This window comes from Grus americana, chromosome 13 (assembly GCF_028858705.1).
Source record: "Grus americana isolate bGruAme1 chromosome 13, bGruAme1.mat, whole genome shotgun sequence".
NCBI lineage: Eukaryota > Metazoa > Chordata > Aves > Gruiformes > Gruidae > Grus > Grus americana.
In genome coordinates, this window is record NC_072864.1 from 17,716,825 (window position 1) to 17,742,739 (window position 25,915).

Genomic DNA, 25,915 nt, shown 5'->3' on the forward strand with positions numbered 1-25,915 from the left:
CCGCTCACTTCAGTTTCTGGGACAGCTGGTTAAAAGTTTTTACTCGAACGAGTGTGATTAAAGTTATCCATAGTTAACCGGTAATGTTTTTCCTTTGCTCATGAAGATCTCAAAACCTGACAAAGCGCAAGTGACCGATTTGTGTAATAATTCTGCGATAACGTCAGTGTTGATGCTCCCCCTTTACGAACGAGGCGCCCGGGCCCCTCCGCTCCGCATTGCCACACACGCACGGCAGGCGCTACGGCCCGTGTCCCTGTGGGCGAACGCGCTTCTCCCGTCATTGCCCCGCCATTCCCCCGCCACGTCAAACCGCCCCGGGGGTCCCTGCTGTTTAACGGGCGGCTGCAGGGGGCGCTGCTGGCCGTGACGTGTGCGCGGTGACGTCAGCGGCCTTCCGCGAGCAGGGGCCGGGGGAGGGCTGCCGCAGTGCATGGCGGGGAGGGGAAGTCTTGCGCACGGCAGGCTCGGGCGTTCGCTCGCCGCCCAATGAGAGGCCGCGGCGCAGGGCGGGGGCGGGGCCCGGCGCCGGGGTGTTTGGATTCGAATGCGCGTCGCGACCCCGAGGGGCGGCGGCGCAAGCGCAGTGTGCGGCAGGGCGGCGCTGCCCCCTAGCGCCGGGGTGCGGCATGCCGGGCGAGGAGGAGGACGACGCCGAGTCGGGGGCCGGGGGGGGCGCCGCCGCCCCCTCCCCGCCGGCCGAGGAGGGGGAGACCCGGCAGCGCTACGAGGAGCTGTGCAGCAGCCTCAACATGGACGAGCGCGCCCGCTCCGAGGCCTGGCTCAGCTACCAGAGCATGAAGCGCAACTACACCCTGGAGGTGAGGGGCGACGGGGATAGGGGGCCGCGGTGAGGCGGCGGGTGGGGAGGAGCGGCCGCGCTGAGGCGACTGGTCGCGCTGAGGCGACCGGCCTTGGGCGGACAGCCGGGCGGGAGGGAGAGGGTTAAGCAGGGGGGAGGGAAGGGGACGGCTCTCGAGGTGCGACGGCCTCTCCCTCACACCGCCCGGCGCTGAGGCGCCGCCCGGGCGATACCTCGCGGCCGAGCCGGGGGCACATTCCGCCCACGCGCCTCGGCCCAGGCCGTCAGCGCTCGGCCCGCTCGGGATCCCGCCTCACCCGCGGGAAGCGCCGCTGAGGGACGTTCTTCCCCCCGCCGTGATCGCGGCCGCGGCCCTCACGCCGGAGGGGGGAGCGGGGCTGCCACGGGCCCGGCCCGCCGTCGCGCGCAGAGGGCGCCCGCTGCCGGGGATGCCAGGCGAGCGGCCGCGCAGCAGTGCTCTCCAGTCCCGAAATGGGGAAAAAAATCATAATCCCGCTGAAAAGGCGTAAAAAATAAAAGCGATCGTATTGCTGAAGGCTTTCTACCTTCAGCTGTTTAGCTGACAAACGTAATACAGTTGCTCCGGTGGATGTTTATCAGTAGTTGTTCAGTTGCCCGTGTAGGTGCTTTCAGCGCAGTTATAATAAATCGGGTTTTGCGTGAACGTGGCACAAAACTTGGCGGATGGTTGAAGGCCTGCACGTTTCGTAACATCATTCTTTAACACTGTGACAGCAAGTGACGCACCTGCTTTGTTTGGAGGATGCCTTTTACCGGGTGCGTTTTTAATAATAACGGTGTCGCTTATGACAAAAGCACGCCTCTGTAGAGTTACTGGGAATTCTTTCGGGCTTCCCTGTCCGAACCCAGGCAGCTCTCGGTGCAGCTAGAGGCGGCTTCGCACAGGTCCCACGGTACCCGGGGCTGTGCGCGGCTCTGAAAGCACCTCCGCCACGCTGCCACGGGTCCCAGCAACGGGCTGAGCAGCTCGGGCAGAAAACTTGCTTTTCCCCCCATGGTGTGTGCTCATCTGGCGCCGTAATACTGCGCAGCCCAAGAAACCCGCAGCATCGCATGCAGTGTTCTGTGCTCCCTTTTTTACTGTCCCTTCCCCGTTAAAACGTTGGGTTTTAATCGAAGGAGAATAAGATTTAAAAGGTTTTAGTTGGAATTAATTTCTGGTTTTAGGTACCAGATTTAACTGTTCTATTGTGTAATACAGACAAACTGTGTTTTTCTGTTCCCACTGTCTGTTCAGGGCAGAACAGTGTTCTGATAGCAAGGAACTGTAGCTTTTATATATATTTTTTTTAACACCAAGGCAGTACAAAACGTTAGTATAGGAAAAGAGCAACACTGAAAATACGTTGTTAAGCTTTGGATCCAGTGTTTATAAAGGCAGCTAGTAACTACCTAACTTTAGTTTTGACACAGTTCAATGTTAAGTATCTGCTTAGCACCTGTTTTTCTCATAGTTGAAAACACAAAGTAGTTCAACGGAACTTTGAAACAAGGAATCAACTTTGTCACTGTTTTAGAGGACAGCTCTACCCTTTCTCCTGATGTTGCTGCATAGCTGAAAAGTGTGTTTTTCTTTTCAATGAAGTCTTTTAGATGCCCGATGTTTTAATTCACAGGGAAATGATCTGCATTGGCTAGCGTGTGCCTTGTATGTGGCTTGCAGAAAAGCAATTCCAACTGTGAGCAGAGGGACAGCTGAGGGAAATTACGTATCTTTAACTAGAATTTTGCGCTGTTCAGAACAAAGGTAACTTTTCTTTTTGCTAACTTTTAAATGCTTACAAAATCTCAAAGACTCCTTATCAGCTTGTGAAATTTAGAAATTGAGAACAAAGGCTAAACATCTGTCTTGTTTCTTGCTTTTAAAAATAGAATTTATATCACTGGAATCTGTTGTAGCTCCTTGCCACACAAGTAGGACAGTTCCGTTTGGTTGTTGTTAAAACACTGGTTTTCAAAATCAGAGATTGACTTCCTTCTCTCAAAGCAGAAAGAAACCAGTCCTTGAAGAATAGTCTGGTTTTGAAGAGTGTGCAAAGTGTGAACTTCTCACATGAGAAATCATTTTAATTGGCTGTGAAAACATTCACACAATTTACCTTAAGAAGACTTCGCTTTTCACATGTTCTTGCTTTATGAAACTAAAGCGATGTCAGAATCTGATAAACAAATTTGTATCAAATGTGTATGTCAATAAAGCAATGAAGAAAAACTTCCTAAAACAATTGACTTTATTTATTAGCAATCTGATTGTGTTATAATGGTTTAGTAGATTGGGGGGAAAAAAGAGTGTTCTTATGCACTTTTTCTCCCCATTTCCTTTACTGTTGGAGTATTGCTATTGGTTTAAACAATGCAAAAGTGTTCCTTTAACAACTTCCCACCCCCCCAAATTCAGGGACTTGAATGTAAGTTAATAAGTTATTCAGAAAAACAAGGGAAATCTGATTTTAGAGTAATCTGACTGTTGGAGCCAATTGTGTCTTTGTGCGGAAAAGCCAGAACTGTGAATATATAGTTAACATGGTCACCAACCGAGGATATAAAAATATTTTGTGAGCTGTCTGAGCTAATGCTTGTTTATGGGTGAAGGACTGGCTCTGACTAAGTTGTCATGTTTGTAATACCGCCATCTTATCAGTAGTTCGGAAGTAGAAGTTGCACTTTTGTTGAAAATGAATATTTCTGGAAAACAAACAAACGAAAAACCACCACCCACTTTCAGATCTAACCCATTTGGTATTTTCAGCTTGATCGAGTTTTTTAACAAGATGAAGAAGTGGGAAGACATGGCAAATCTACCCTCCCAGTTCAGAGAACGAACTGAGAGATTAGAGAGAAACTTTACAGTTTCTGCAGTAATTTTTAAGAAATATGAGCCCATTTTTCAGGACATTTTCAGATATCCTCAAGAAGATCAACCTCGTCAACAGAGAGGAAGAAAACAGAGGTATGTTTCTGTTATTTCCAGACTGATTTTAGAGTATTACTGTTAGAAAAATAGAATGAAGTTGCTCAGTTGTTTTGGTTGTATTTTTGACTGTATTTTCTTAGTAGTTCTTTATAATATCAGATATGGTCTGTCTGTCCTTGCTCGCAGTAATTTTTACATCTTTTTTTCACTTTGTCAGATCTGACAGGGTGCAGAGAATCCCAAAGCTGCTAAGTTTCTATGATTTTGAGGGGCAGGGGAAAGGGGAGAAAATAAAATCAGCCTGTAGACAAGAGAAATATTACTATTTCTAAGATGGGAAAGGCTGGACGAACTCGATCATTGTATGATCTGTATAGCCTCAATAGCTCGTAGAACAGCTCAGCCTGTTTTACTGCCTAGTAATTCCCATAGTTTTCTTCATAGATGCAGATCTTTGGGGTATTTTACTTTATAGTAGAAGCTTTTTTTCTTTGTTACTGTTCGTATTACGAGTGTTGTGAAAATTAAGAGCTAGCTTTCTTTTCTGGTTATTTTGATCTTAACAAGATTTCATCTGTTTGTGCCAGCACTTTGCATGGCTTGTGATTTCTCCTGGTAGTTGTTAGAGATTGATTTATTCCCATTCACCATTTTTTTCATCTTTACTACTGTGAAGTGCTGTTGTTTGCATTTATGTTTGGGGTTTTTTGGTTTTGTTTTTTTGACTTCTTTTACTTGTTTCTGATATTTATAGGCTATTTCTTAATTGGGTGTTTTGGCTTTTTTTTCCCCCCCTTGATGTTCTTGTGAACATAAGTGACATTTGTAACCAAATGTATTTGAATCTGTAATAAAAGACAGTATTGTGCCTAAATGATTTTGTTGGAGAATGCAAAAGGTGAGTACATTGGAATTGGACTATAGATGGAATAGAATTATGTATTGAGATGAATATTTGCATATAATGTTGAAATTAAAATATACTGTATACTAAATCTATGATTGGAAGAGTAAACCCTGCTATAGTTGGTTGGCTTGGATGGTAGGCTGTGAAGTAATTTTGAAGATTAAGTTGGAAGATGATACTTGCTGATTTTTGTGTGAAATGTACGTTAGTTTTGACATTTAAAATCATTCCCCACATAACCTGATGGAGGATGAGCCACGACATATGAAATAACACTTCTAATGATATGTTATATGAAAACAAGGAATGATATTGTGGAGTTTATAAAAATCGGTGCTAGGGGAGGTTTTTTGTGTGGGTTTGTTTTTTTTTGTTGTTGTTTTTTTTTAAATACACGCAGTGAAAAAAGAGGCCTCATGAATAAATTTTATTTGAAAGCATTTTAAACAAAGACCAGAGGAACTTGGTTCTGAATAACATTTAATATATTTCAGAATTCTGTATACAGTATAAAATGCTATACAGAATGTGTTACATTAGTATATAGATGATACTCTTGTGAACACACAGTTCTGAAAATCTTGCCTGTACTGAGTACATTAATATCAACACGCTGTGCAATGCGTTCCTCCAAGAGTATGTATATGTAGTTATATTACTCAGAATACTTATGGAGAAGGAATTTCAGCTTTGGCTTACAAACTATTTCATAGAATCATAGATTTGTTTAGGTTGGAAAAGACCTTTAAGATCACCAAGTCCAACCTGGCATTGCCAAGTCTAAGACTAAACTGTGTCCCTAAGCACCACATTTACATGTCTTTGAAATACCTCCAGGGGTGGTGACTCAGGCACCAGCCTGTTCCAATGCCTGACAACCCTTCTGGTGAAGAAATATTTCCTAATAGCCAATCTAACCGTCCCCTGGCACAACTTAAGGCCATTTCCTCTCGTCCTAGTTGTAGAGAGCAATAAGGTCTCCCCTCAGCCACCTTTTCTCGATTTCTATTTGTTCTATGAAGAAGCAGAAATAACATTTTCTGTAGATTTTAAATGCAGATATTTACCTGTTCTTTGGAATACCATTTTGCCTTAAAAGAAAACATTTAGGCCAGCCATGTTTAATGTTAATTTTACAGTCATTTTCTGCTCAAGTCTTGGCGTATTTCTAGTGGAATCTGCTGTGTCGTACTGCCGTAGTGACGTTTGAATCATTACATGCATGCTGAGACTGGGGTTCCACTTGTGTCTGCACTAAACCAGTGTGCAGCTTGCTTTATTACCTTTAGTCAGGTTTTTGTGGGAAGGGTTTAAGATTTTGGCTGCACTATAGTAAAACTGCATTTTCTTTTAGAATGATTGAATGTTTTATGATGTTCTATCAGTCTTTATTCATTGAGCTTATTGTTTGTCTTCTTGCTGTATTTTTCCTGAAAGACGACAACCATGCACTGTGACTGAAGTTTTCCAGTTTTGTTGGGTGCTGTTTGTTCATGCAAAAGGTAAGTGATTTGAAAGGGATTAAATACTGCAAACCTGGTTTTGTTAGTCATTGTGTTACATGAATCCTTAAACACTGAATAGCGCAGGCATTTCTGAATTCAGAAATGCCTTTGGAGAAAGGGCCTTCTCAGAACAGCCCAAAGGAATGTGTTCTGTCTTAATTTTCCCCAGCTGTATCTTTTACCACACTTCTAAGGTAAGCTGTGTTTCCAAATAGTTTGGTAGCTTTTATGTGGAATATTGTTACAAAATTTCCAGTATTGTGGAGATTTATGCTGTAATTGCAAAGGAAAAAGTAGCTTAGAATTGTAGTGAATTCATATTGTTGCTTTAATTAACATAAGGTGTATATGTATATTTATTAGGAACTAAGAATATTTAAATTCCTCCTAAGTTTCCAGCAACACTGATGATTTTTTTCCTACAACCTAGTAAAAATTTATCATAAAACTCTAGGCATGTATACTTTCATGCTAGTATTACAGATAGCATTCTAATTCTTTTGGTAGCCTTTTTGCCCTCCTGCCTGTTTAAAAAATGAGCACATGGCAACTGTATCAAATAACCATATGCATTACTAAATAGGTCTGCATGTGCCTATCTTGCAAGGATGATTTTTTTCTTGCATTTTAGACGTAGGAGTGTATATATAAATGGCTGTCTTGAAGACTCTCATTCTTTCAGAACACGTAAGGGGATCCTCTGTTAGTATCCTTCCATAGAAATAATGCAATGAACAGACAATATATTGCAATGTATATATAACCTTTATCATAAGAGCAGCCTCAAAGCTAATAAGAATAATAGAGGATTTCAGCAGTTTTTCTTGATAATGACTGATGGGAGAAAAAGCCAGAGGAGGGAACAAGATTAAGTCCTTATTTTAGGCATAAGTTAACTATCACATATAGTCTAAAGTCTTTCTTCATTGAACCTGGGTCTTGAAGAGTTTCTGCATACCTAGGGCTTTAGTCAGGTACTTCTTAGATGAGTGTTCACTGGGAATTCTGTATAAGTGAGATAATGTTTTGAGGAAAATACAAGACAAGATTTATATTCCTCAGTGAAGGAACATCTTTGTAGATTCAGTTCCATTAATAATTTCCAGAGACTTTTTATATTTTTTCATGAGAACTTCTAGTAGAAGAAAACAAATAATTTCTACAAGGAAATGGCTAAGACGAATTTTGTTTTGGTTTTAGGGTATATGGTAGGTGTTTTCGTGGGTTTTGGAATTTTTTTTCCAATTTAAAAGTAAAGCAGTGTTAAGATTCTTGTAGTGTGCTGTGATTTCCTTAATTGGCTGCTTTTGAGGATAGGACTAAGTAGGCTGTCACAATGTCAAATTACCTGGCACTAATTTTGTTCAATACAGATTAGCTTTTCTTTCTACACTGTACCACATTGCAGAGGGTTGCCAGCAGCTTCCTTTTGGAAAAGTTACTGGCATTATTACTGAACCCTCACCATCACATCTTTGTACAAAGATCAAGAAAGGTGTGGTATTGCACAGGCGCTGTACCCAACACTGTCTCTTATGTAGAAGATGCCTTTTTCCAATAGTCTGCAAATTCCACTTCACTGGGGAAGAGAAATCTGTCCTGAACAAGTGTATTGCTGGGAACCTTGAAACACAGTACGATTTTCATCTTTTTCTTTTTTTTTTTCCAGTCCAGAATAGCACACTCAAGTAGTATAAAATATCTATTCGTATTCCACTGAGTCCAGAGGAGAGTTAGTACTGTACTGTATTGTATTTCCAATCAGCCAGGACTTTACTTCTATAGCACAGTTTAGCAGCTGAGAGACTAAGTAGGTCAGTCTGAAAAATCACACATTTTTCTTTTTCCTTCTATAAAATCCTCACTTCTGTGGGTAGATTGGACAGTTGACAAGGTGCAAAAAGGACTCTATGAGTCTTCCTATTGCTAAGTTGGTTAATATGTTTGAGCAACTACATCATCAATTACCTACATGTTAATTGGCGAGCAGTTTCAGACATACAAATTAACTTTGTAGCAAATACCATGCTGATACCGTTGCCAATTCAGTTTTACAAGAAAAAGGAAAATTTACAGTAATTGTAAACTGTAAAATTAGTAAGTGACTAGTGGTAGATTTATTAAAGTGTGGCAGCACAAAAATTTAAACTAGATGCTCACCATTTAAGGCATTAAATATTCATATTAAGTTTTGTTCACTGTGTTTTGAGGGTTGGCAGTAATCCTTATCATGGCAACCGCACATCAGTGGCAAGTTCAGGCTTGTCTCTCTGATATTTCTGCAAGCCTGAAGATCGTTGTGTTCTGTTTCACAAATGCAGAAAGTACAGATCTTGTTCGTGCCTTTGGTATACACTGCAAAGTAAGACAGCGACTTTGTTTAGCGGTACTGCAGTTCTGGCATGCTATTTGTTAGACTTTATCTTTAAACTCTTGACTTTTTTTCGTTTTTTAAAATGGAAATGAAAAAATATATCTCTGCTGCACTGAAATAACTATTTTTTGTTGTTTGGTACTGGGTTGTGAAAGGGAGTAGTAAGCTATTGTTTGAACTGTCATTGAGAAATCATTTGTATGGAGATTTTTATTTTGATTTAAGATTTTTATTGATTAACATTTTGCTATTGTATTTAGGATTTTCATTGCTTTGCTGTGAACCTTTAATGATTTGGAAATAACTGATGAATGCATACAGTTAATACAAATTTCATGCAGGCTTCATTATTTTGAATAGTTCCCGTTATCTGCATAGAAATTATTTTTCTTTTAACAAACATGGAGTCAGAAAATTGAATATAAGTTTGAACAATTTGGTACATTACTGGCAGAAAAGTAACGGCATAATTTAGAAAAATATATACCTTTTGATGTGCTCTAAGTGAGTTTAGTACTATCTGATAGATTTCTTCAAGGAGTTAAATCTGTTCTTCATAGTGGGTTCAGCTAAGTGGTTTGGACCTTACTTGGAGAAAAAAAAAAAGAGAGAAGAGTTACTAGTATTGAAAGAGTGATAGAAAATCGTGCTGTGCATATAAATTCATGGAATTGTGATTTATGGTCTTAATTAATGGTATAGTTTATTTTACAAGACAGTTTTTATCTATGGCTATTCCTCTAAAGGAATGTCATAAACCTAAATGAGTTCAGGAAAGAGTAATGAATCTCAATATAATCTTTGTGAAAGGTGATAAAAGAGTGAAGAGGTGACAAGAATTCTTTTCTACAGGAAGATGATAAATAAAAAATACTTTAGAGGTATATGAAATAAAGCTAAACCATATCAGAGATACATATTCTAACTCTTTTGTAAAGCACAAGAGAAAAAAAGTTAAATGTATCACTGTTTGTAATGAGCATGTCCTCAGCAAAATTTTTGTGAAGAAAACAGATTGGTAAAGAAAAATAATCTCCTGACTTTGAGTTGCATATAGATTCTTTCTGGAGAATGGGGGGGAGTTGAAGGAGGGGTGCTGGTTGCTTTTTCTAGGACATCTGAACACATGGGTCTAGCCTAGCAAAAGTTACAGTTCTTTGCAACATTTTACAGCAGTGCAAAATTGGGGAAAAGGAAGGGCTCAGTCGGAACCCATTCTTCCCCCACTTACGCCTTTAGAACAAGATTCTGCTTCAAGCAGATAGAATAAGAATCTGTTGAAGGATGTAACGCTGCCAGACAGTGGGGCTTGTGTTGCCAGAGTTATGGTAACAAATTTTTCTTCCTTGAGGCAGTTTGCATTATACAGTTCATGCTGCTTCAAGTTATTTATGCACTGATTAAACAGATTACTGTGAATGAGGGAGTATGCAATATCACGTTTATCAACGTTTTGGTGCGGTTTGTTTTCAAAACAGCACAATGTATTTGAGTTCCTACACAATTCCTGCTGTTCCTGAAAACGTACTTTACTATTATATTTGCTATATTTTATGAAGCATATGTGTGTTTTACTACCTGTGTTTCTATCCCGATATTTATAGTCACCAAAGTCTGTGTTTCCAAGACCCTGTTATTGATTGTAATACAAATCTCAATAGTTTCTTGGTTAAAAGAATTTTAAATTGATGCTAATTTTAATTAATCTCTTGTGTCTTTCTAACATTAAAGGTAATTTTCCTATGATCAGTGATGACTTGGTCAATTCCTACCATCTCTTGTTATGTGCTTTGGATCTAGTATATGGAAATGCTCTCCAGTGCCCTAACCGTAAAGAACTTCTGAATCCTAATTTTAAAGGTATGTTGAAAAAAACTGTCCAAAGCCTGCAAGATCTTCTAAGGCTACTGCAATTAGTGTGAATCTATGTGGCAGAGAATAAATTGAATAATATTGATTTGAAATATGTGAGAATTAATATTTTCTATATCTGGCTACACAGTAGAGTTCTATTACTGTAGTATGTAATAACAGACTACTTAATTTTATCAATAATATAGTAAGTCAAGAATTTAATTCACTATGGAAATACCATTAAAGGAAGTTCCAAAGCAAAAATTTCAGTTAATGACATTTTAATGTCAGTGAAAGAGAACATAATGACACAGTCATTATTGGACACAGACTGGAGAGTTCATGTGAGGCAGCAGTTTGGAAAGATCCAGTGCTCAAATCTGAGAGTGGCAACTTGATTGTTTCTCTCTCATTTCTGGATTGTTGCTGTTCTCTGTCTGAAGAGAGTAGAAATGTAGGTTGCCTCGATAACCACAAATGCAAATGAATGACAAGAAGTTTCCATTATATTTCTGATGTAATTCTTTCCAGACTTCATCTTCAGTCCTGTACAGTATTCACATTTACTTTGTAGTAGTTCGGATGTGAGCTGGGATCATTACGGCAAATGTATTTGAATAAATTTTGTAGTTCACAAGTGTTTGATTGGTTTTCTGTTAGAGCTGATTTTTTAATTCTTACAACTAAATATCTAATTTTTTTAAATCTCTGGCTCAAAATTGAGTTTTTATAACATTATCAAATTGAGTGGGCATTGTATAATCAATAATTCTTTAAAGAGAACTAATTAATTTACCATTTTAATTTCATACTATCTAGACTACATGGCATAGAATTTAAATTTAATAAGAAGACAGGATATGGAGTTGCAAAATTAAATAATATAGTATTCTCAATTGTAGGTCTACCTGAAGACTTTCATAGTAAGGATTATAAAGTATCATCTGATCCTCCCTGCATCATTGAAAAACTGTGTTCATTACATTATGGGTTAGTTTTAGAAGCAAAAGGCATAAAGGAACATTTTTGGAAGCCGTATATTCGGAAACTTTTTGACAAAAAGGTTGGTCAATTAATTCGTTATGTAGAAAAATTTCTCCTTACTCGTTATCTGCAAAACCTTCTTAAGAACTGAACTGTCTATCCTTTGTTCTTAACTTTGTTTTTAACTGTCTTACAGCTTTTAAAAGGAAAAGATGAAAATCTGACTGGATTTCTAGATCCTGGAAACTTTGGAGATAGCTTGTGAGTCACTGCATTTGTGGTTTGGTTTGCACTAGTGTCCCTTTGAATTGTCATACAGTTGCACTTGTGTGATTATCTGTATCTTAACAGTATGGCTAGCTAGTCGACTTGTGTATTTATTAATGTTTATATATTAGATTGCGTTTCAGTTCCTTTTCTTTGAGATGGTATGGTCTGAGGCATATTTGAAAGAGGCATGATTCTTTAGGATGGTGTTACTTGATGTCTACTGTTATGTTTCTACATTGCCTCTATTTTTTTTCTATATAACTCAAAGTGTTAGTAAGAAAAAGATGTGGGAGCACATTGTATGAGTGGGAAGTGGGAGAGAAAAACCAGATTTTTTCTTTATAAACCTAGAGATGCTTATGAGTACGACTTATTTTCTTTTAAATGGTATGAAAATGGTAAGCATAGTTTATGATTATGTGATACTGCAGAAATTTTGAGAAGTTTCCAGCCAAATACAAGTTCTTAGTATTTTATGTTCCTCCTGCAGCTGTACTAAATAGCAAGCCAGCAGATATAATGTCAAAATAATGTCCGTGCCACTGTCACGCTTTAAGATACTGTAGATTTTAGAGGAGCTCCAATGCTTAAGTCAGGCTTAAAAGAAGTTCTGAAGCAGATTTCCAAGAGGCCAGAACTGTGCTCATTCAGTAAGCAGGTGAACAAAGCACTGTCTGAACCAACAGGGTATTGTATCTGTCTTTTCCTTTCTGTTGTAGCAAAGCGATCAACAAGGCCTACGAGGAGTATGTTTTGTCAGTAGGAAATCTCGATGAGAGAATATTTCTTGGGGAGGATGCAGATGAAGAAATTGGAACTCTCACAAGGTGCTTAAATACAACTTCAGGAATGGAAACAGCTGAACGAGTCCAAGTGAAGCATAATTTGCAGCAGCACTTTGACAGGGTGAGTATGATGTGATCTGTGTTGCTCTTTTTATGTAGGGAATGAGTTGAATTACTCCATGTCTGATGAAGAGAAGCAGCTACTGAAATAATACCACCTTTATTGTGTATCTGGGAGTGTACACAGCATAACTGAGTTACATTTTGTAATTTATTAGATATATTGTTTACTTTGGGGTTTTGGAACAGAATTTCTCCATGCATTTGGGTTTTCTTTGATTAAATTCAGTATAGAGAATATTTAGGTAATTCCCTAAAGAGGTATCGTTAGGTGAATCTTCAGGTGAAGATTTTCAAGCGCAACAGAACGAGCAATTCTCCATGGCTGCTTGGCAGGTGCCAAATTGTCCTGCAACTGTTGGGGCCCTCTGGACCTGGCTCTCCAACTTCCTCTTCCCTCACATCTCTGTCCTATATGCAGAGCTTTTTATTTAATGTATACAAAGCTGCTCAGTGCTCTGCTCTATACATTCTTATGTTTTCTTTTAACAGATAGGTTTCAGGTGTTAATATTACATCTGTTTACAGTGCTAGTTAATTCACTAGGGAATGATTTTCACCTAGCTTGCCTAAAAGCATGATACATAGATATGTCTTTATATATGACTAATAAACTAGCAAAGAGTATGGTCTTTGAGATCATAAAGAACACCACGTGTTTCAGAACAGTAAAGTGAAGACCTATAAAACTGTCAGGGCCTTCATGTGACTAGAGTAGCTTTGGAAGAATGGGCACTGGCTTTGAATGCAGACATGTATACCTATGATTACAGAATATCAAAAAGTTCTTGAAGATGGAAAAGACAGCTTGACAGAGGAGGGATACAAGGCAGGCGAATGAAGAAGGATGTAAGCTCTGTTAGTACAATTAGATTACAGAGAGCAGAAGGGCAAAACATTCTAGATCACTGAAAACGTTACGTGAACTTTTTCCAGAGTGAGAGCTGGTTAATGGCTTTCAACATTCTCGAGAGGAAAGATCAAAATAACGTTATCTGCAAAATCAGTGCAAATAGTTACTTATTTGCTTCTGATCTCTTTAAAGAAATCATCAACTATTTTGCTGGCAGAGTTCTGGGCGCATAACTCTTGTAGGTTTCTGCAGTGATGTAACAGCGAGACTGTGAGACAGCAGCTTGCAGCTGCAGCTCTTGTGCTGTTGCACCTTCCGGGGAGTCCAGGGCAGGGCTGGGGGAACCATCTTTCCTGGTGGGGTATGGAGACAGAACAAAAACACGCTTAGGAGTCCGTGGGGAGAATGGGAGGAGTATCGGGAGCTAGACTTCATGGTAAAAAGACTGTAAAATGTTATGTGTTCCTTAAAATATGGAAAACATTTCCTGGTAAAGCAATTGTGGGGTTAGATAATAAGAAGATACATTGTTTTTGCTGTAAACTAATTGAAGGAACAGCCTCGATGTTAAATTATTTTGATGGGATGGCTTGATCTGATGCAAATGAATTAAAACGCTAATTGTTAGATTCAGGAGCACTTTTCACGTTAAGAGTTAAACCTGCTGCAAGGGAAGCCTGGCTCAGTACACTCTTCCTGCGAGCCACAGCTACCTTTGGTACACGAGGGGGAGCAGGGGACTGCTGGGGGCCTTGGTTGCGTTTTTTCAGATTGGCCTAGTTGTTTCACACTTCACTCCCAGGATCTGCATTTCAGTGTGAGCTCACATCCTCGCTGTTTATAGATTCATACAGAACTGTTTGATACAAACATCCAAGTGACGCAGATAAATCTTTTGTTGCTGGCTATTATCTGAGACACGGACTAGTTGGGGCTCTTTGATTCCTAGCCATTTTTTCCAGACACATATCATAGCACAGGGTAAGAATTGCACAGATTGACACTTCTAGGTTATGACTGTATCTAAGTTTTACAGTAATGTACAGTTATATGCTTATTTTTTGTCTTTTTAGTCCAAATCACTTAGGATTACAACTCCGCTTACTGGCCGCAAGTACATTAAAGAGAGCAACCCATATGTGACCCCTGTTTCCATAGCAACATACAGTTTGAGCCGCCTTCATACGATGCTGGCAGGCCTGAAAAATGCCCCCAGTGAAAATCTGGAGCAAATACTCAGGTAAGTTTGATGTTTAGCTAACCAAATAATTCTATTTTTTAAATACTTTTCATAACAAACGTTACTGCTAAACAGTGTAATTTAAAATGTGAGTCAGTCTTGAAAGGTTCTGGAGTAAAATAGGACTCAGAGAGACATTTAAATTTCAAAAGATTTTGTTCTCTTTATTTAGACACCTTTGTCCTTAAGAGACTGATGGCTGTAAGAACATACAGCATTATAAACCCAACAGTTCAGAGATTCTCTAACAGCAAACTGCTACTACAAAATTTTCAAGACTTTTCTTCTTCCTACTTAGCAAATCTCACTACCTAGCAAATCACTCCGTGCTGTAGGAGATTCAAAATAAAATTTATTCTCCGTGTAGATAAACTGTTGCCTCTTGTACAATATATCTTTAAAACAATTTTTATATCACATGGAAAATGCTGTTTATCCCTGATCATGAAAAGATGTGCATATTTGCTACAGTGTATACAATAATAATAATATGCTGTGGACATTTTAGAGTACATATACAGTTAGGCACATCTGGGTGTGTTTGTATTGCTATGCAATCTATTTAGTTTCATGCTTTCGTCATCTTACAGAAGTAGTTGTTGATTTTTTTCTTTTTTGTCTGAGTAGGAATAGTATGTTGAAAATGCTTAGTTTTTATTTTCAGGGCCTGTTCCAGAGATCCTTCTCAATCTATTGCAAACAGAGTAAAAGAAATGTATGAAGTATACTGCCAGAGCATGCAGTCCGAAGGAGAATTCAGTAATTTTTCCAAAGGTGGGAGACATTTTACTTATACAGATAAGAATTAAAATGCCTGTAGACACATTATTTCTCTTGTAATTAACTAAGTTTTACTTACAGGTTATGCTTTAGCACAAGTGTCTTTTCTATTACTTTTGTCTTTTCCTGTGTTCTTAAGACATGGCAAATTTCAACCCTGCATACAATTTTATAGTCAGCCTTAGCTTAAGTCACTGGAATGTCACGATACTTTCAGTTCTACATAAGTGAAATGAGAAGCACTGTTAAGGGTACTGCTTTTTCTCTCAAATACAAGAATAAGAGCGATGGCATGGATTTCTGTGATAGTAATGAAAAATCTGATTAATTGTAGTCTTTAAAAACCCTGCAGCAATTTTGGCTTACATACAAGGATGGATTAGTACAGGTATTAAAATCCTGCCAGTATAAACAAAGTATTATTTGCAAAATTGTCATGATACGTGAAGTGTGTGAAGATGGATTGAAAATAAGGAAGGTGCTCTTGACTTCCTGTTTCTTAATATGGCCTTACTTTGTTCTTGTCAGCATAGTAGCTGCAGTGTTCTCTGTTGCACAGTGCAAGTTGGATCCTTTTCAGTGTCTTTTCTGAACTTGAGTTACGTACGTTATATTATAGTAATCTTAGGGATTGCTCTTATACAGGGTGTTTTCATTGAAATCTGGATTCGGTAATAAGTTATTCCACTCAGCACTCACAAGTCAGCGCAGCGTAGGAGAGGGATTCCCAAGTTAGTTAACTTTAAATTAACTGATTTAGTCCTGAAAGTAGTGTAGCCACAGCAGCACAGAAATCCACACAAGCTAATAAATTGTTGAATATCTATAGTTTAAGATAAAGAATACAATTATTCTATCATGTTTCACAATGCTGTTTCTGTTTAAAATTCCCACAGATGTTGCTAGTAAGCATTTTCGTCGTGCTGAGGTGCTATACTACAAGGTCTTAGAGTCAGTCATTGAGCAAGAGAGGAAGAGGCTGGGAGACACTGACCTATCGGTAAGGAAAACTAATCAAATTGTACCTCATTTTTAAAGTTGGACCTACAAAGGAAGGAAAGCAGTTGCAGAGCAGAATAGACAGCTATTCAAAATGAGGGTAAATCTCTGAAAAGTAGCCTGTAAGTACACCCGAATGGAAGGAAAGGTGTAAAGAAATCATTAGTGTTTGCAAATACAAAGCTATATGCAATGTTTAATGAGTGAAGATGGCTCATTTTGGATTCTGTTCTGTCTCTTACAAAATAACATCTCTTTTTATAAGCTTGCTAATCTTGCTGTTGAGGCAGAATAGAAAGCGTTTTACTGGTCTATAGTTACACTGTAAATTAAATATTCAAATTTGCAACTCTCTTGCAGGCAATACTGGAGCAAGATGTGTTCCATAGATCACTGCTAGCGTGTTGCCTTGAGATAATTACCTTCACATATAAGCCACCTGGAAACTTCCCATTCATCACTGAAATATTTGACATTCCAGTTTATCATTTTTATAAGGTAAAGTGTTTGATAGCTAGAAATGCTTACCAAGTCACGAGCACTCTATTGACTTCTATCAAGTAATCTCCTTACCTAGCTGTTACCTTGGACATTAATCCTTCCTCTCAGCTTTGCCCCTTTTTGTAGTGAAAAAATACTACCCGAGTGTCTGTCCTTCTGGTGTGGGTCTTGGGCACTTAAAATCAAAATATTGTTAGCAGGTTCACACAGGAGCGGTGTCCAAGTATCTATATAGTAACTGACAGATTATCATTTTATCACAAGCTATTGTTGCAGCATAGCTACATGTTTGTTTAGAAAGATACAAATGGCTGTTTTCTGATAAAACTGCAAGACAACACATGATTGAGTCACAGTAAAGCAGCCTTAATGTTTCTAATTGTCTGTCCTTCCTTGAAAATCAGGAATTAGATCTTTCTGTAAGAAATATATGAAACAAGCACCTTATGTTGATCATAATTATCTGTCTTACAGGTAATTGAGGTTTTCATTAGAGCAGAGGATGGCCTTTGTCGGGAAGTAGTGAAACACCTGAATCATATTGAAGAACAGATCTTGGAAAGTATGGCATGGAAACAGGAATCTATATTGTGGGACAGAATCAGAGACAATGACAACAAAGTTCCTACTTGTGAAGAGGTGAGCGCTTCTTTGTATGTTCTACAGTTTTCCTGATCAGACAGGCTGGTAGAGACTGGACGTTATGCCCTGAAGGAAAGAGAGGCTTTACACAGCCAAATTTTAGTTTTACCCCGTAAGCACACGAGTGCAGAGCACGCAGTAATGCAGGGTGCTCTGGCTCCATAGAGGCATCCCCACCCAGTGTGGCACAGCACAACAGTGAACAAAATGGACAAGCAGGGAAGGTTTGGACCAGTCACACTTGACAAGATGACTAGACGAGAAGAAAGGTGGTAAAAAGTACAGACTTTTAATTGTAGTCAGGGAAAGGTTATTACAGTACTGTAGCTTCTAAACTAGCACAATCACTACAGCCTTTCAGTTAGGCTTATGGTAGGTAAGTTTTTTTCAGTTGATGTTATTTTTTTCCATAGTGTTTTGCTGTTCAAAATTTGCAGTGCGGACTTTTAAAACCTTATGTAGCCCATCTGTGATACAGACACTCTTAACAAAAGTATAAATATTTTAGGTAATGCCACCTCAGTATTTTGAGAGATCTGCTGGGAACAGTGCTGTAGGTTCACCATTGACCCCAAGACGAATAAACGAGGTTCGTGCTGAAAGTGGAGGACTAGGAAAAGGTGAGATTTTTTTTTTAAGCATAATGTACACTTCTTAGACCATGGCTTTAACTTTAAATCATAGTGGTGCACAGTAAGGAAGCTGCTTTAATGTCAGCGGTACAGATAATTGCAAACACAGTTGTAAATGGTATTTCTGTTGCAACTCACATGAAGTCAGAAGTCCAGGACAGATGCATTCATTATTTCAGTGTGAACAAAATACTGTCATGGTAGGGTGTTTTCAGGAGGTTATGTATATTAACAGTGTATACGTATGTATATATGCGTACATCTTCAATAGTATTTATACACACACACACAACTTATGTTCTAATCAATTTGCTTTATTGTTATACCAGAATAGAAATGCCAACTATATATTTACTTATGTGAAGTCAAGTCTCAAACTTTTTCTCTGGAAAAATAAAACATAATACATTAACTTAGAAAAATATTAAACAAACAGCATTATTTGAGATTATCTCTGAAAACAATCTGTAAGCCCCAAATGCAGGCCTAAGAAATTTTTAAAAATGTTTCCTTGAAGAGCTTTGACATGTGACATACATCATATTTTGGTTCTCATTAGATTTCTGTCAAGTATTTGTATAATAAGGGATTATACAACAAGACTTAAATTATATGTATGTATATATGTGTGGTTTTAATCCGCAGGCCTTTCATCCTCTCCAACTACACTGTATGACAGATACAGTTCTCCTACAGCCAATCCTACAAGGCGAAGACTGTTTGTTGATAACGATAATGCCTCTGACAGTGGAACTCCCGTAAGAGTTTCCCAACAGCCCGTGGTGAACACGGTGCCTGTGCAGAACGTGAATCCCGAAGCCATGTCAGTAACTCCGGTGCCTGGCCAGACCCTAGTTACAGTGGCAACTGCCACCGTAACGGCCAATAACGGGCAAACTGTTACGATACCAGTACAAGGTGAGAAAAAAGCTACTGTACAGTGGTTCAGGCTTGTTCCCATCAGAGAATTAGTGCACAGTTAAGGGGGAACAGTAAGCCAGTGGAGAGAAAAAAAACAATATGTTTAAGGATTCACAGTTGGGAAGAGTTGTATGAATAAATGAGCAGAATTTAGAGACAGAGCATGTACAGCACAAGGATGTTCTGACTGCCAACATCTAATTTACAATATTTAGTTCTGTAAGCCTTCCTGACCTAGCATGGGATGAAAGTTGTGTTAGTATTAAAAACTTAGTTCAAGTTCATTGTCCTCTCGTCATCTTATGATGAAAAGTCTAAAGTATTTTGATGAAACAATTTCATATATAATAAATATATTGCTATAGTTATAAAAAAACTAGTAAAAGAATTACTGACTACTTAAAAAAAAAAATATCCACAACATAAACACACACAGCCCATCACCACAACTTGTTCTTATTTCCGACTCTTTTTCTTAAATTACAGGTATCGCCAATGAAAACGGCGGAATAACATTCTTCCCTGTCCAGGTAAATGTGGGTGCCCAGGCTCAAGCCGTGTCTGGTGCCATCCAGCCTCTCAGTGCCCAGACCCTTGCTGGTACCCTGAACACTCCGATGCCGGGGGCAGCACTGCAGTTACCAGGCCCGTTAACTGTCCAGCAGATCTCTCCCGGAGAGCAGAGGCAAGCCCAGCCATTCACCACTGCCATGTCCGTCAGGCCTCGGAAGATGGGCTCGCTTTCGCTCTTCTTCAGAAAGGTACTCTTCAGTCTAGTTTGTGCTTTGCTGAGGCTGTAGTTTGGTAAGTCTTCAGTGATTTTTAAAATATGTACTTAGTAGTAGTAAGAGAATATTCTGTCTCAAAGTTAATCTATGCCCTTTGTCTATTCATACACATACCTGAAGAGTAGTTTTCTTATGCGGGCAACTTCTCACTAGCAAAGGAGCAAATTAAGCACGGCCACCACAAGCGGTGAAGTAGATTATGTACTTGGGCAGCAGGTGCTGAAGAGGTGTCCGTTTTCTTTAAGGCTCTTTAAAAGAAAGAAATTTTCTGTTGAGACATTCTGGTTTATTCAATACTGTGGTTTCTACAAGTTATGCAGTGCCCTTCCTGCACTCAAGACAACTCAGAATTTGAGCGTCAAACCAATGTTTTCTTAGCATCAACACCAGTACTGATGCTGTCTGTGTCCTGCAGACAAAAAAGTTAAATTTAGTTGTTATTCTTTTGGCTTATCATTTGCACAAGTTCTTCAGGGTGCACAAGTCTGAGCTGCCCTTTAGCCAGGTAAGAGAAGCAGTTGTGCTGGGCCCTGAGCACTGTCTCCACTTCAACAGGTGTATCATTTGGCTAGCGTGCGTCTGCGAGACCTCTGTGTCAAACTTGACGTATCTGATGAGCTGCGGAAAAAGATCTGGACGTGTTTTGAGTATTCCTTGGTGCACTGCCCCGAAGTCATGATGGACAGGCATCTGGATCAGCTGCTGATGTGTGCCATCTATGTAATGGCTAAGGTAAGGTGAATAAAGAAAAAAAAAAACCAAACAAACACAGTCTAAGATCTACATTCCAAAGATTACAATTCCTCAAAAAAACCCAAACACCACACACAACCACCCCCAAAGAAAGAAGAAAACCCACAGAAAAACTATTAACCTTGTCTGTTCATTTACTCTTAGGTTACTAAGGAAGACAGATCATTTCAGAACATCATGCGCTGCTACCGGACACAACCACAAGCCAAGAGTCACGTAAGTGCAGTTAGTATTAAACTATGTGGTATCTGGTTTATGAAATGCCTTAGTGCTATTTTAGGAATGGATTGCTATTTAAAGTAACATCTAGCATTCAATGAATCCAGTCTGTGCGCCATTCTCCTCAAGAGACAGCAGTCACATCCAAAACCCTGCACACTACTGAAAGCTTTTTATGCTAAACTGTACCTAAAACCAGAAAACTCTCTCTTACCCAAAACCTAAGGAGGCGGTGCCTGTGGGTAGTACTCCTCTCAGGAGGCTGTGTTTTCCCCTGCAAGAAACAATTTGATGCCACAATCACGTTTCGAAAAAGCAGATGTGTGATGCAGACTACCATGTCATGACTATGTCATTACAAACCTACCTGATCATCCTTCTGTGGTTACACTCCTCTTTCTCTGCAGGTGTATCGGAGCGTCCTGATAAAGGGCAGGAGACGCCGCCGCTGCTCTGGCAGCAGTGATGGCAGCAGCCAGCAGAACTCGCCTACAGACAGAAGCAAAGAGAGAAACAAAGAAAGAAGTGAGTGATTCCACATTCCAGATGTTTGGGTTTAGTTCCATTTCCAACACAGTCTGCATAAAGTAAGAGTTGGATTTTGTGTCGCTCCACCCCACACAGTTCCAACTCAGACACAATTAGGAATATATTGGTAACGTTTAATTTGGCATATTAACATTGCTGTAACTCAAGGTTAATGTGACACCCCCTTTGAATCTATGACCACATGAGCTTACTTTAAGAGCTTGCCATGATGGCTGGCTGGAACTCTGAGTTCCCTTTGTACGCCAAAAAAACGTGTCTGGAGGATGAACGGCAATGGGTGCCAGCGCGTGGCACAGTTGCTCTGTTCCTTACCGCAGCTCAGGAGCTCTGCAGCAGTTTCTTTAGCAGTAGGTGTCCGTCTTCAGAGACAGGAACAAACCCGCCACCCGCAGCAGCTGTTGCAGCATATCCGACATCACGGAAGCTTCTTTCCTTGATACTTGAACTGACACATTTTCCTTGAATTAACCTTTGTAAAAGAAAGCAACTAAGTGATGCTGTATATTCCTACCAGCAGTATTCAAGATATTTAATAGATGACAGTATAAACGGTAGGTACTAATGTTTTCTGTCACACAGACGTGGCGGGGGGGATTATATACATTTTGCAACTCCCCACATTAAACCAGCAGGAAGAATTACAAAGCCAAATATTTACTGCTAGTTGAAAAAGACTGATGTTCCTTATTTGAAATTGTGCCAGCTGGCAACAAGAGTGAGCTGTTAACAGTACAGCACAAATGCCCGAGAAATGGAGGTTTAGCTCTGCTTATCTTGTGATGAACACTCAGCCTCTACAGAAAAGCCACTTGCAGTTTATCCAGTAAGAAGTTAGAGATGAAGTCTGTTTCTGTGCACATACTCAGCAGTTTGTTGCTCTTTAACAACACACTGCTTTTTTTGTAAGGGAAAATGCTAGGGGAACAAAATTAGCATCGCAGCTACCAACACCAGATTTGTGGTCGCTATACTGCGATTTCCACATCTGGAAGGCAGTTTTTGAATCAGCCAAATGCCTGGGATGCCGTGACTGATGTGCATTCAGCAGCTGAGGCTGACTAAAGGAGAGGTTGCTCTCGCCCTCACAGCTAGTAGAGACTCCAGCCCCGTGATGCGATCCAGCAGCACCCTGCCGGTACCACACCCCAACAGCGCTCCCCCTACTCCAACCCGGCTGACAGGTGCCAACAGTGACACAGAGGAGGAAGAGCGAGGGGACCTTATACAATTCTATAACAACATCTACATCGAGCAGATTAAAGAGTTTGCCCTGAAGTATACTTCAAACGCAGTAAGTGGAATTCGGTGCTTTTCATTAGTAAGTACATCTTTTTGTACCGTACGTGCAGTAAAATATCCTTAGCTAACCTCACTGTAAGCAAATTCAAGGGATTAGGTTTTTCAGAGAATAATTTCACTTCAACGCCATACTCTGCTGCTGCAGTACTGAGTACTTTTGATGCCTATTTGCTGTTTCCTCCTGTATGAAATACACAGCACTGAACAATGTCATCCGCCAGCCTCAGACAGGGTTAGAAAAGCAAATAAATAAAACCAAACTCATCTGGCCTAATAACATGACAAAACTTGCATCTGTTCTAAATATGTATGGAATGACATTAGTGAGAAAAAACTAAACTGTGTTTAAGGCAACCAGCTTACAAAAGCCTTGCTGTAGTAACACCCGAGATCAGATACCAACCACTGAGTTGTTTTCCTTTTCCCTTGAGCAGACCGACTCTCCTCCGCTCTCGCCCTACCCGTTTGTAAGGATCGGCTCCCCTCGCCGAATACAGCTGTCCCAGAATCACTCAGTATACATCTCGCCACACAAAAATGAGTCTGCGCTCTCTCCTCGAGAGAAAATATTCTATTATTTCAGCAGCAGCCCGTCTAAGGTGAGACTCAAGGGGGTTAGTTTGCTTTTATAAATCCTTAATTCTACCTTTTCTCTTTGGTAGTGAAATTAGAGAGGCCTGCGCAACACACCTTTCTGTTTCCCTTGTTTAACACGTACTTTCTCAGCTAACCCTCTTCAAACTGTCAGTTCAGGCACCTAAAAAGTTGTGAAGCAACCCAGTGCCCAAGCTGCCAGGGTACTTTCAACAGTCACTCTTGGTAACAGATGGGTGGCTTGGCATGGCGGCTGTGCAAAGAGCAGCACACGAAACACAATCACATCCTCTTACCTACCCAGGGGGGGAAACCCAACTAATGGCTCTTAACGTCAAAAGACTGGCCAGGTGATAACGTGATAGGCTGAGTCCTCTGAGCTCTGGTCACCAAGAACGATGAAGTAGAGACCTTCCCCGAGAAGCATCTTCACTGTAGGTAGGAACTGTTGCATCTGCGATGTAAGGTACCAGTCAGGACTGTGGCTGGAAGGCCTTTCAGCTCCACGCACACTGAAACAACAGGCAGGACTCTAGCACACGGTGATGGAACAACCGGTGCAGTGATGGAAAAGGTCAGTCTGTCACAGGAAGCACTTGGTACAGTGCAGAGCTCCAGAAACAAAGCATCTGTAATCCCATTGCCAGGCTATTAACAGAAGTTCATTTTACATTTTGGTAGTCACAATAACAGAAGATAATTCTACTTTTTTCCTTCCTCCCTCTCTCCAGAGGCTAAAGGAGATTAACAGCATGGTTAGAACCGGAGAAACCCCAACCAAGAAGAGAGGCATTCTCTTAGAAGATGGTACTGAAGCACCAGCCAAGCGAATCTGCCAGGAGAATCACACCGCTCTGTTAAGACGACTACAAGATGTGGCAAACGACCGAGGGTCTCACTGAGCCCAGTGTTTCAGCACAGGTCTCCCCTCTGCTCAGCACGTCACACGGACTCACCAGGCCTTGGCAAGCGTCCTCTTCCCGCCTCACTGCCCTGGTCGTGACCCATCCCCTGCCAGACAGCACCGAGCGTTCGTACCTGTCAGGAGGGGCCGGAGCAGAGTCTCCGCTGTGCCCCAGCCTCACGCCGCTCCTCACCACGCGAGCCATCCCTCTCCAGGCTCCGGCTCTGGCCAGCAGCTGAAGAAATTTTTGGTGCCTGGAGAGAGAACGCATCCTTAATACAGCTTTACCTTGCAACAGGTATTGAAATCTGTGTGCTCTAACTAGTCCACTCGCATTGGTTTCAGCAGGGCTTTACCAGCTTCGTCCTTGGACCTGAAAGTTACATGTGCATCAGGCACGGGAGCACTGCACCGAGGTATCCACAGTCACTGGTGTCTTGGGTTTACAATAAACGGCCTCCTCAAAAATAATGACTTACAAGTAATATTCTAGCAAAGTCCAGTTCTGCTTGGAAAGGGAAGGTAGGAATAATCTTTTTAAGCCCTGAAAGCAGCTTAGCTGAATGGATCCTGTCCATAGTCAGGATGTTTTGTGTGCCCCTGACAACCATCACGTTGTTTTGCTTTAATGTTTGGGCACCTTGTTGTATAAAGGTAGATAGTTTTGTTTATGCATTGTTTTTAGCTGTGCAATGTTAAAGTGAACTCATGTTCAAAAGGTGGCACTTTTGATAGGGCTGTGAAGCGTCGTTTTTAAGGCAGATTAGTTTTGCTGTATATTTGCAATGGCACTTTCTAAATGTGAATATTTTTTCAAAGGCTAACTTCAGCTGTCTCTCTGTATTGAAGCAATTTGACTTTTGTATTTATTTTCAAATTGGCATCCCCTAGCTCCCCTCCTCAGCAAATGGCATTAAGAATTCATTTTAACTCGATGTACACACAGTAACGAGCGCAGGGAGCTAGGGATGTTTGCTTTTTTTAAGGAAATGTATATGCTCCTCATGTTTCTTCAGATCGCTTTTCTTGAGTCAGGACCTGGCCACCTTGCCTCCCTCAGCAGCAGGACGGTGGTGTCTGTCCCTTCCAACGTTACTCAGCTTTTGTGTTTGGTTTGAAAGGAGGGGGGGTTTGGGGCGTGGGGGGTTTAATGGACTAAATCAGGCTGCCTGGGAGAAATCTCTCCCCTACTAACAGGATAGGGAAGTGGTGCATATATTAGACTTACTAGTTGTTTTCATTTAAAATAGCTCCAAAATACCAGACTTATTAGGACAGCATTAAGCATACTAACAACTGGTACAGGATACCAATTTACTCCTTGTCAATGGCGTAACGGGGGACAGCGGTGGTGGTAAAGCAAAGCGTTGCACGCTCGGATCCTAGGAGTTTTTATAAGGAAGCCAAAGGTAAAAGCTCCGTGTTTTCAGTCATTCCTGCTCCTCTGAATAATGGGAAAATTTAGGACTTAATTCTTAGAGTAAAATAAAAGCATCTTTCATTCTTATCTGCATAACAAAAAGGCTGAAGTTGAGAAATTCTGTAGAAGTTTCTGTAAAAAAAAAATATTTATGAAATTGTCAGACAATTCTTGTTACTCTGTACCATTTACATTACTTTGTATGAAAATATTGCAAGTGTATTTTTCAATAAAGAATTTATAAACTCACATTTTTATGCTTTT

General features: G+C 40.3%; 1 protein-coding gene and 1 long non-coding RNA gene across 6 annotated transcripts; one reads left to right on the forward strand and one right to left on the reverse strand.

The window, feature by feature from the left end:
• The first annotated feature begins 532 nt into the window (after positions 1-532).
• RBL2 (RB transcriptional corepressor like 2) lies at positions 533-25,915 on the forward strand. 5 transcript variants are annotated; one of them, XM_054840209.1, is made up of 22 exons: positions 533-821; positions 2,438-2,591; positions 3,594-3,794; positions 6,103-6,167; positions 10,276-10,404; positions 11,301-11,461; positions 11,579-11,643; positions 12,372-12,558; positions 14,484-14,650; positions 15,315-15,424; positions 16,327-16,430; positions 16,790-16,927; positions 17,405-17,569; positions 18,081-18,192; positions 18,850-19,122; positions 19,612-19,886; positions 20,469-20,645; positions 20,811-20,882; positions 21,293-21,410; positions 22,523-22,725; positions 23,165-23,332; positions 24,059-25,915. In XM_054840209.1, exons 1-22 carry the CDS (start codon positions 548-550, stop codon positions 24,227-24,229), a joined length of 3,489 nt encoding a protein of 1,162 aa, XP_054696184.1. In that variant the 5' UTR covers positions 533-547; the 3' UTR covers positions 24,230-25,915. The 5 variants fall into 5 exon arrangements, with proteins under 5 accessions (XP_054696184.1, XP_054696185.1, XP_054696187.1 ...); XM_054840210.1 differs by having other exon boundaries at positions 23,168-23,332; XM_054840212.1 differs by having other exon boundaries at positions 547-821; positions 2,461-2,591.
• LOC129212099 (uncharacterized) lies at positions 18,186-21,375 on the reverse strand. The gene is made up of 4 exons (XR_008579068.1): positions 21,253-21,375; positions 21,100-21,159; positions 20,028-20,640; positions 18,186-18,589 (listed from the first exon to the last, which is right to left on the reverse strand). It is a non-coding gene; the product is annotated as an uncharacterized LOC129212099 (long non-coding RNA).

Bases quoted from the DNA above. Each gene is read 5' to 3' on its own strand.
- RBL2 (XM_054840209.1), top strand. From the start codon at position 548: ATGCGCGTCGCGACCCCGAGGGGCGGCGGCGCAAGCGCAGTGTGCGGC. The intron at 12,559-14,483 runs GTGAGTATGATG...TTGTCTTTTTAG, and splicing joins TGCAGCAGCACTTTGACAGG to TCCAAATCACTTAGGATTAC. The intron at 16,431-16,789 runs GTAAGGAAAACT...ACTCTCTTGCAG, and splicing joins TGGGAGACACTGACCTATCG to GCAATACTGGAGCAAGATGT.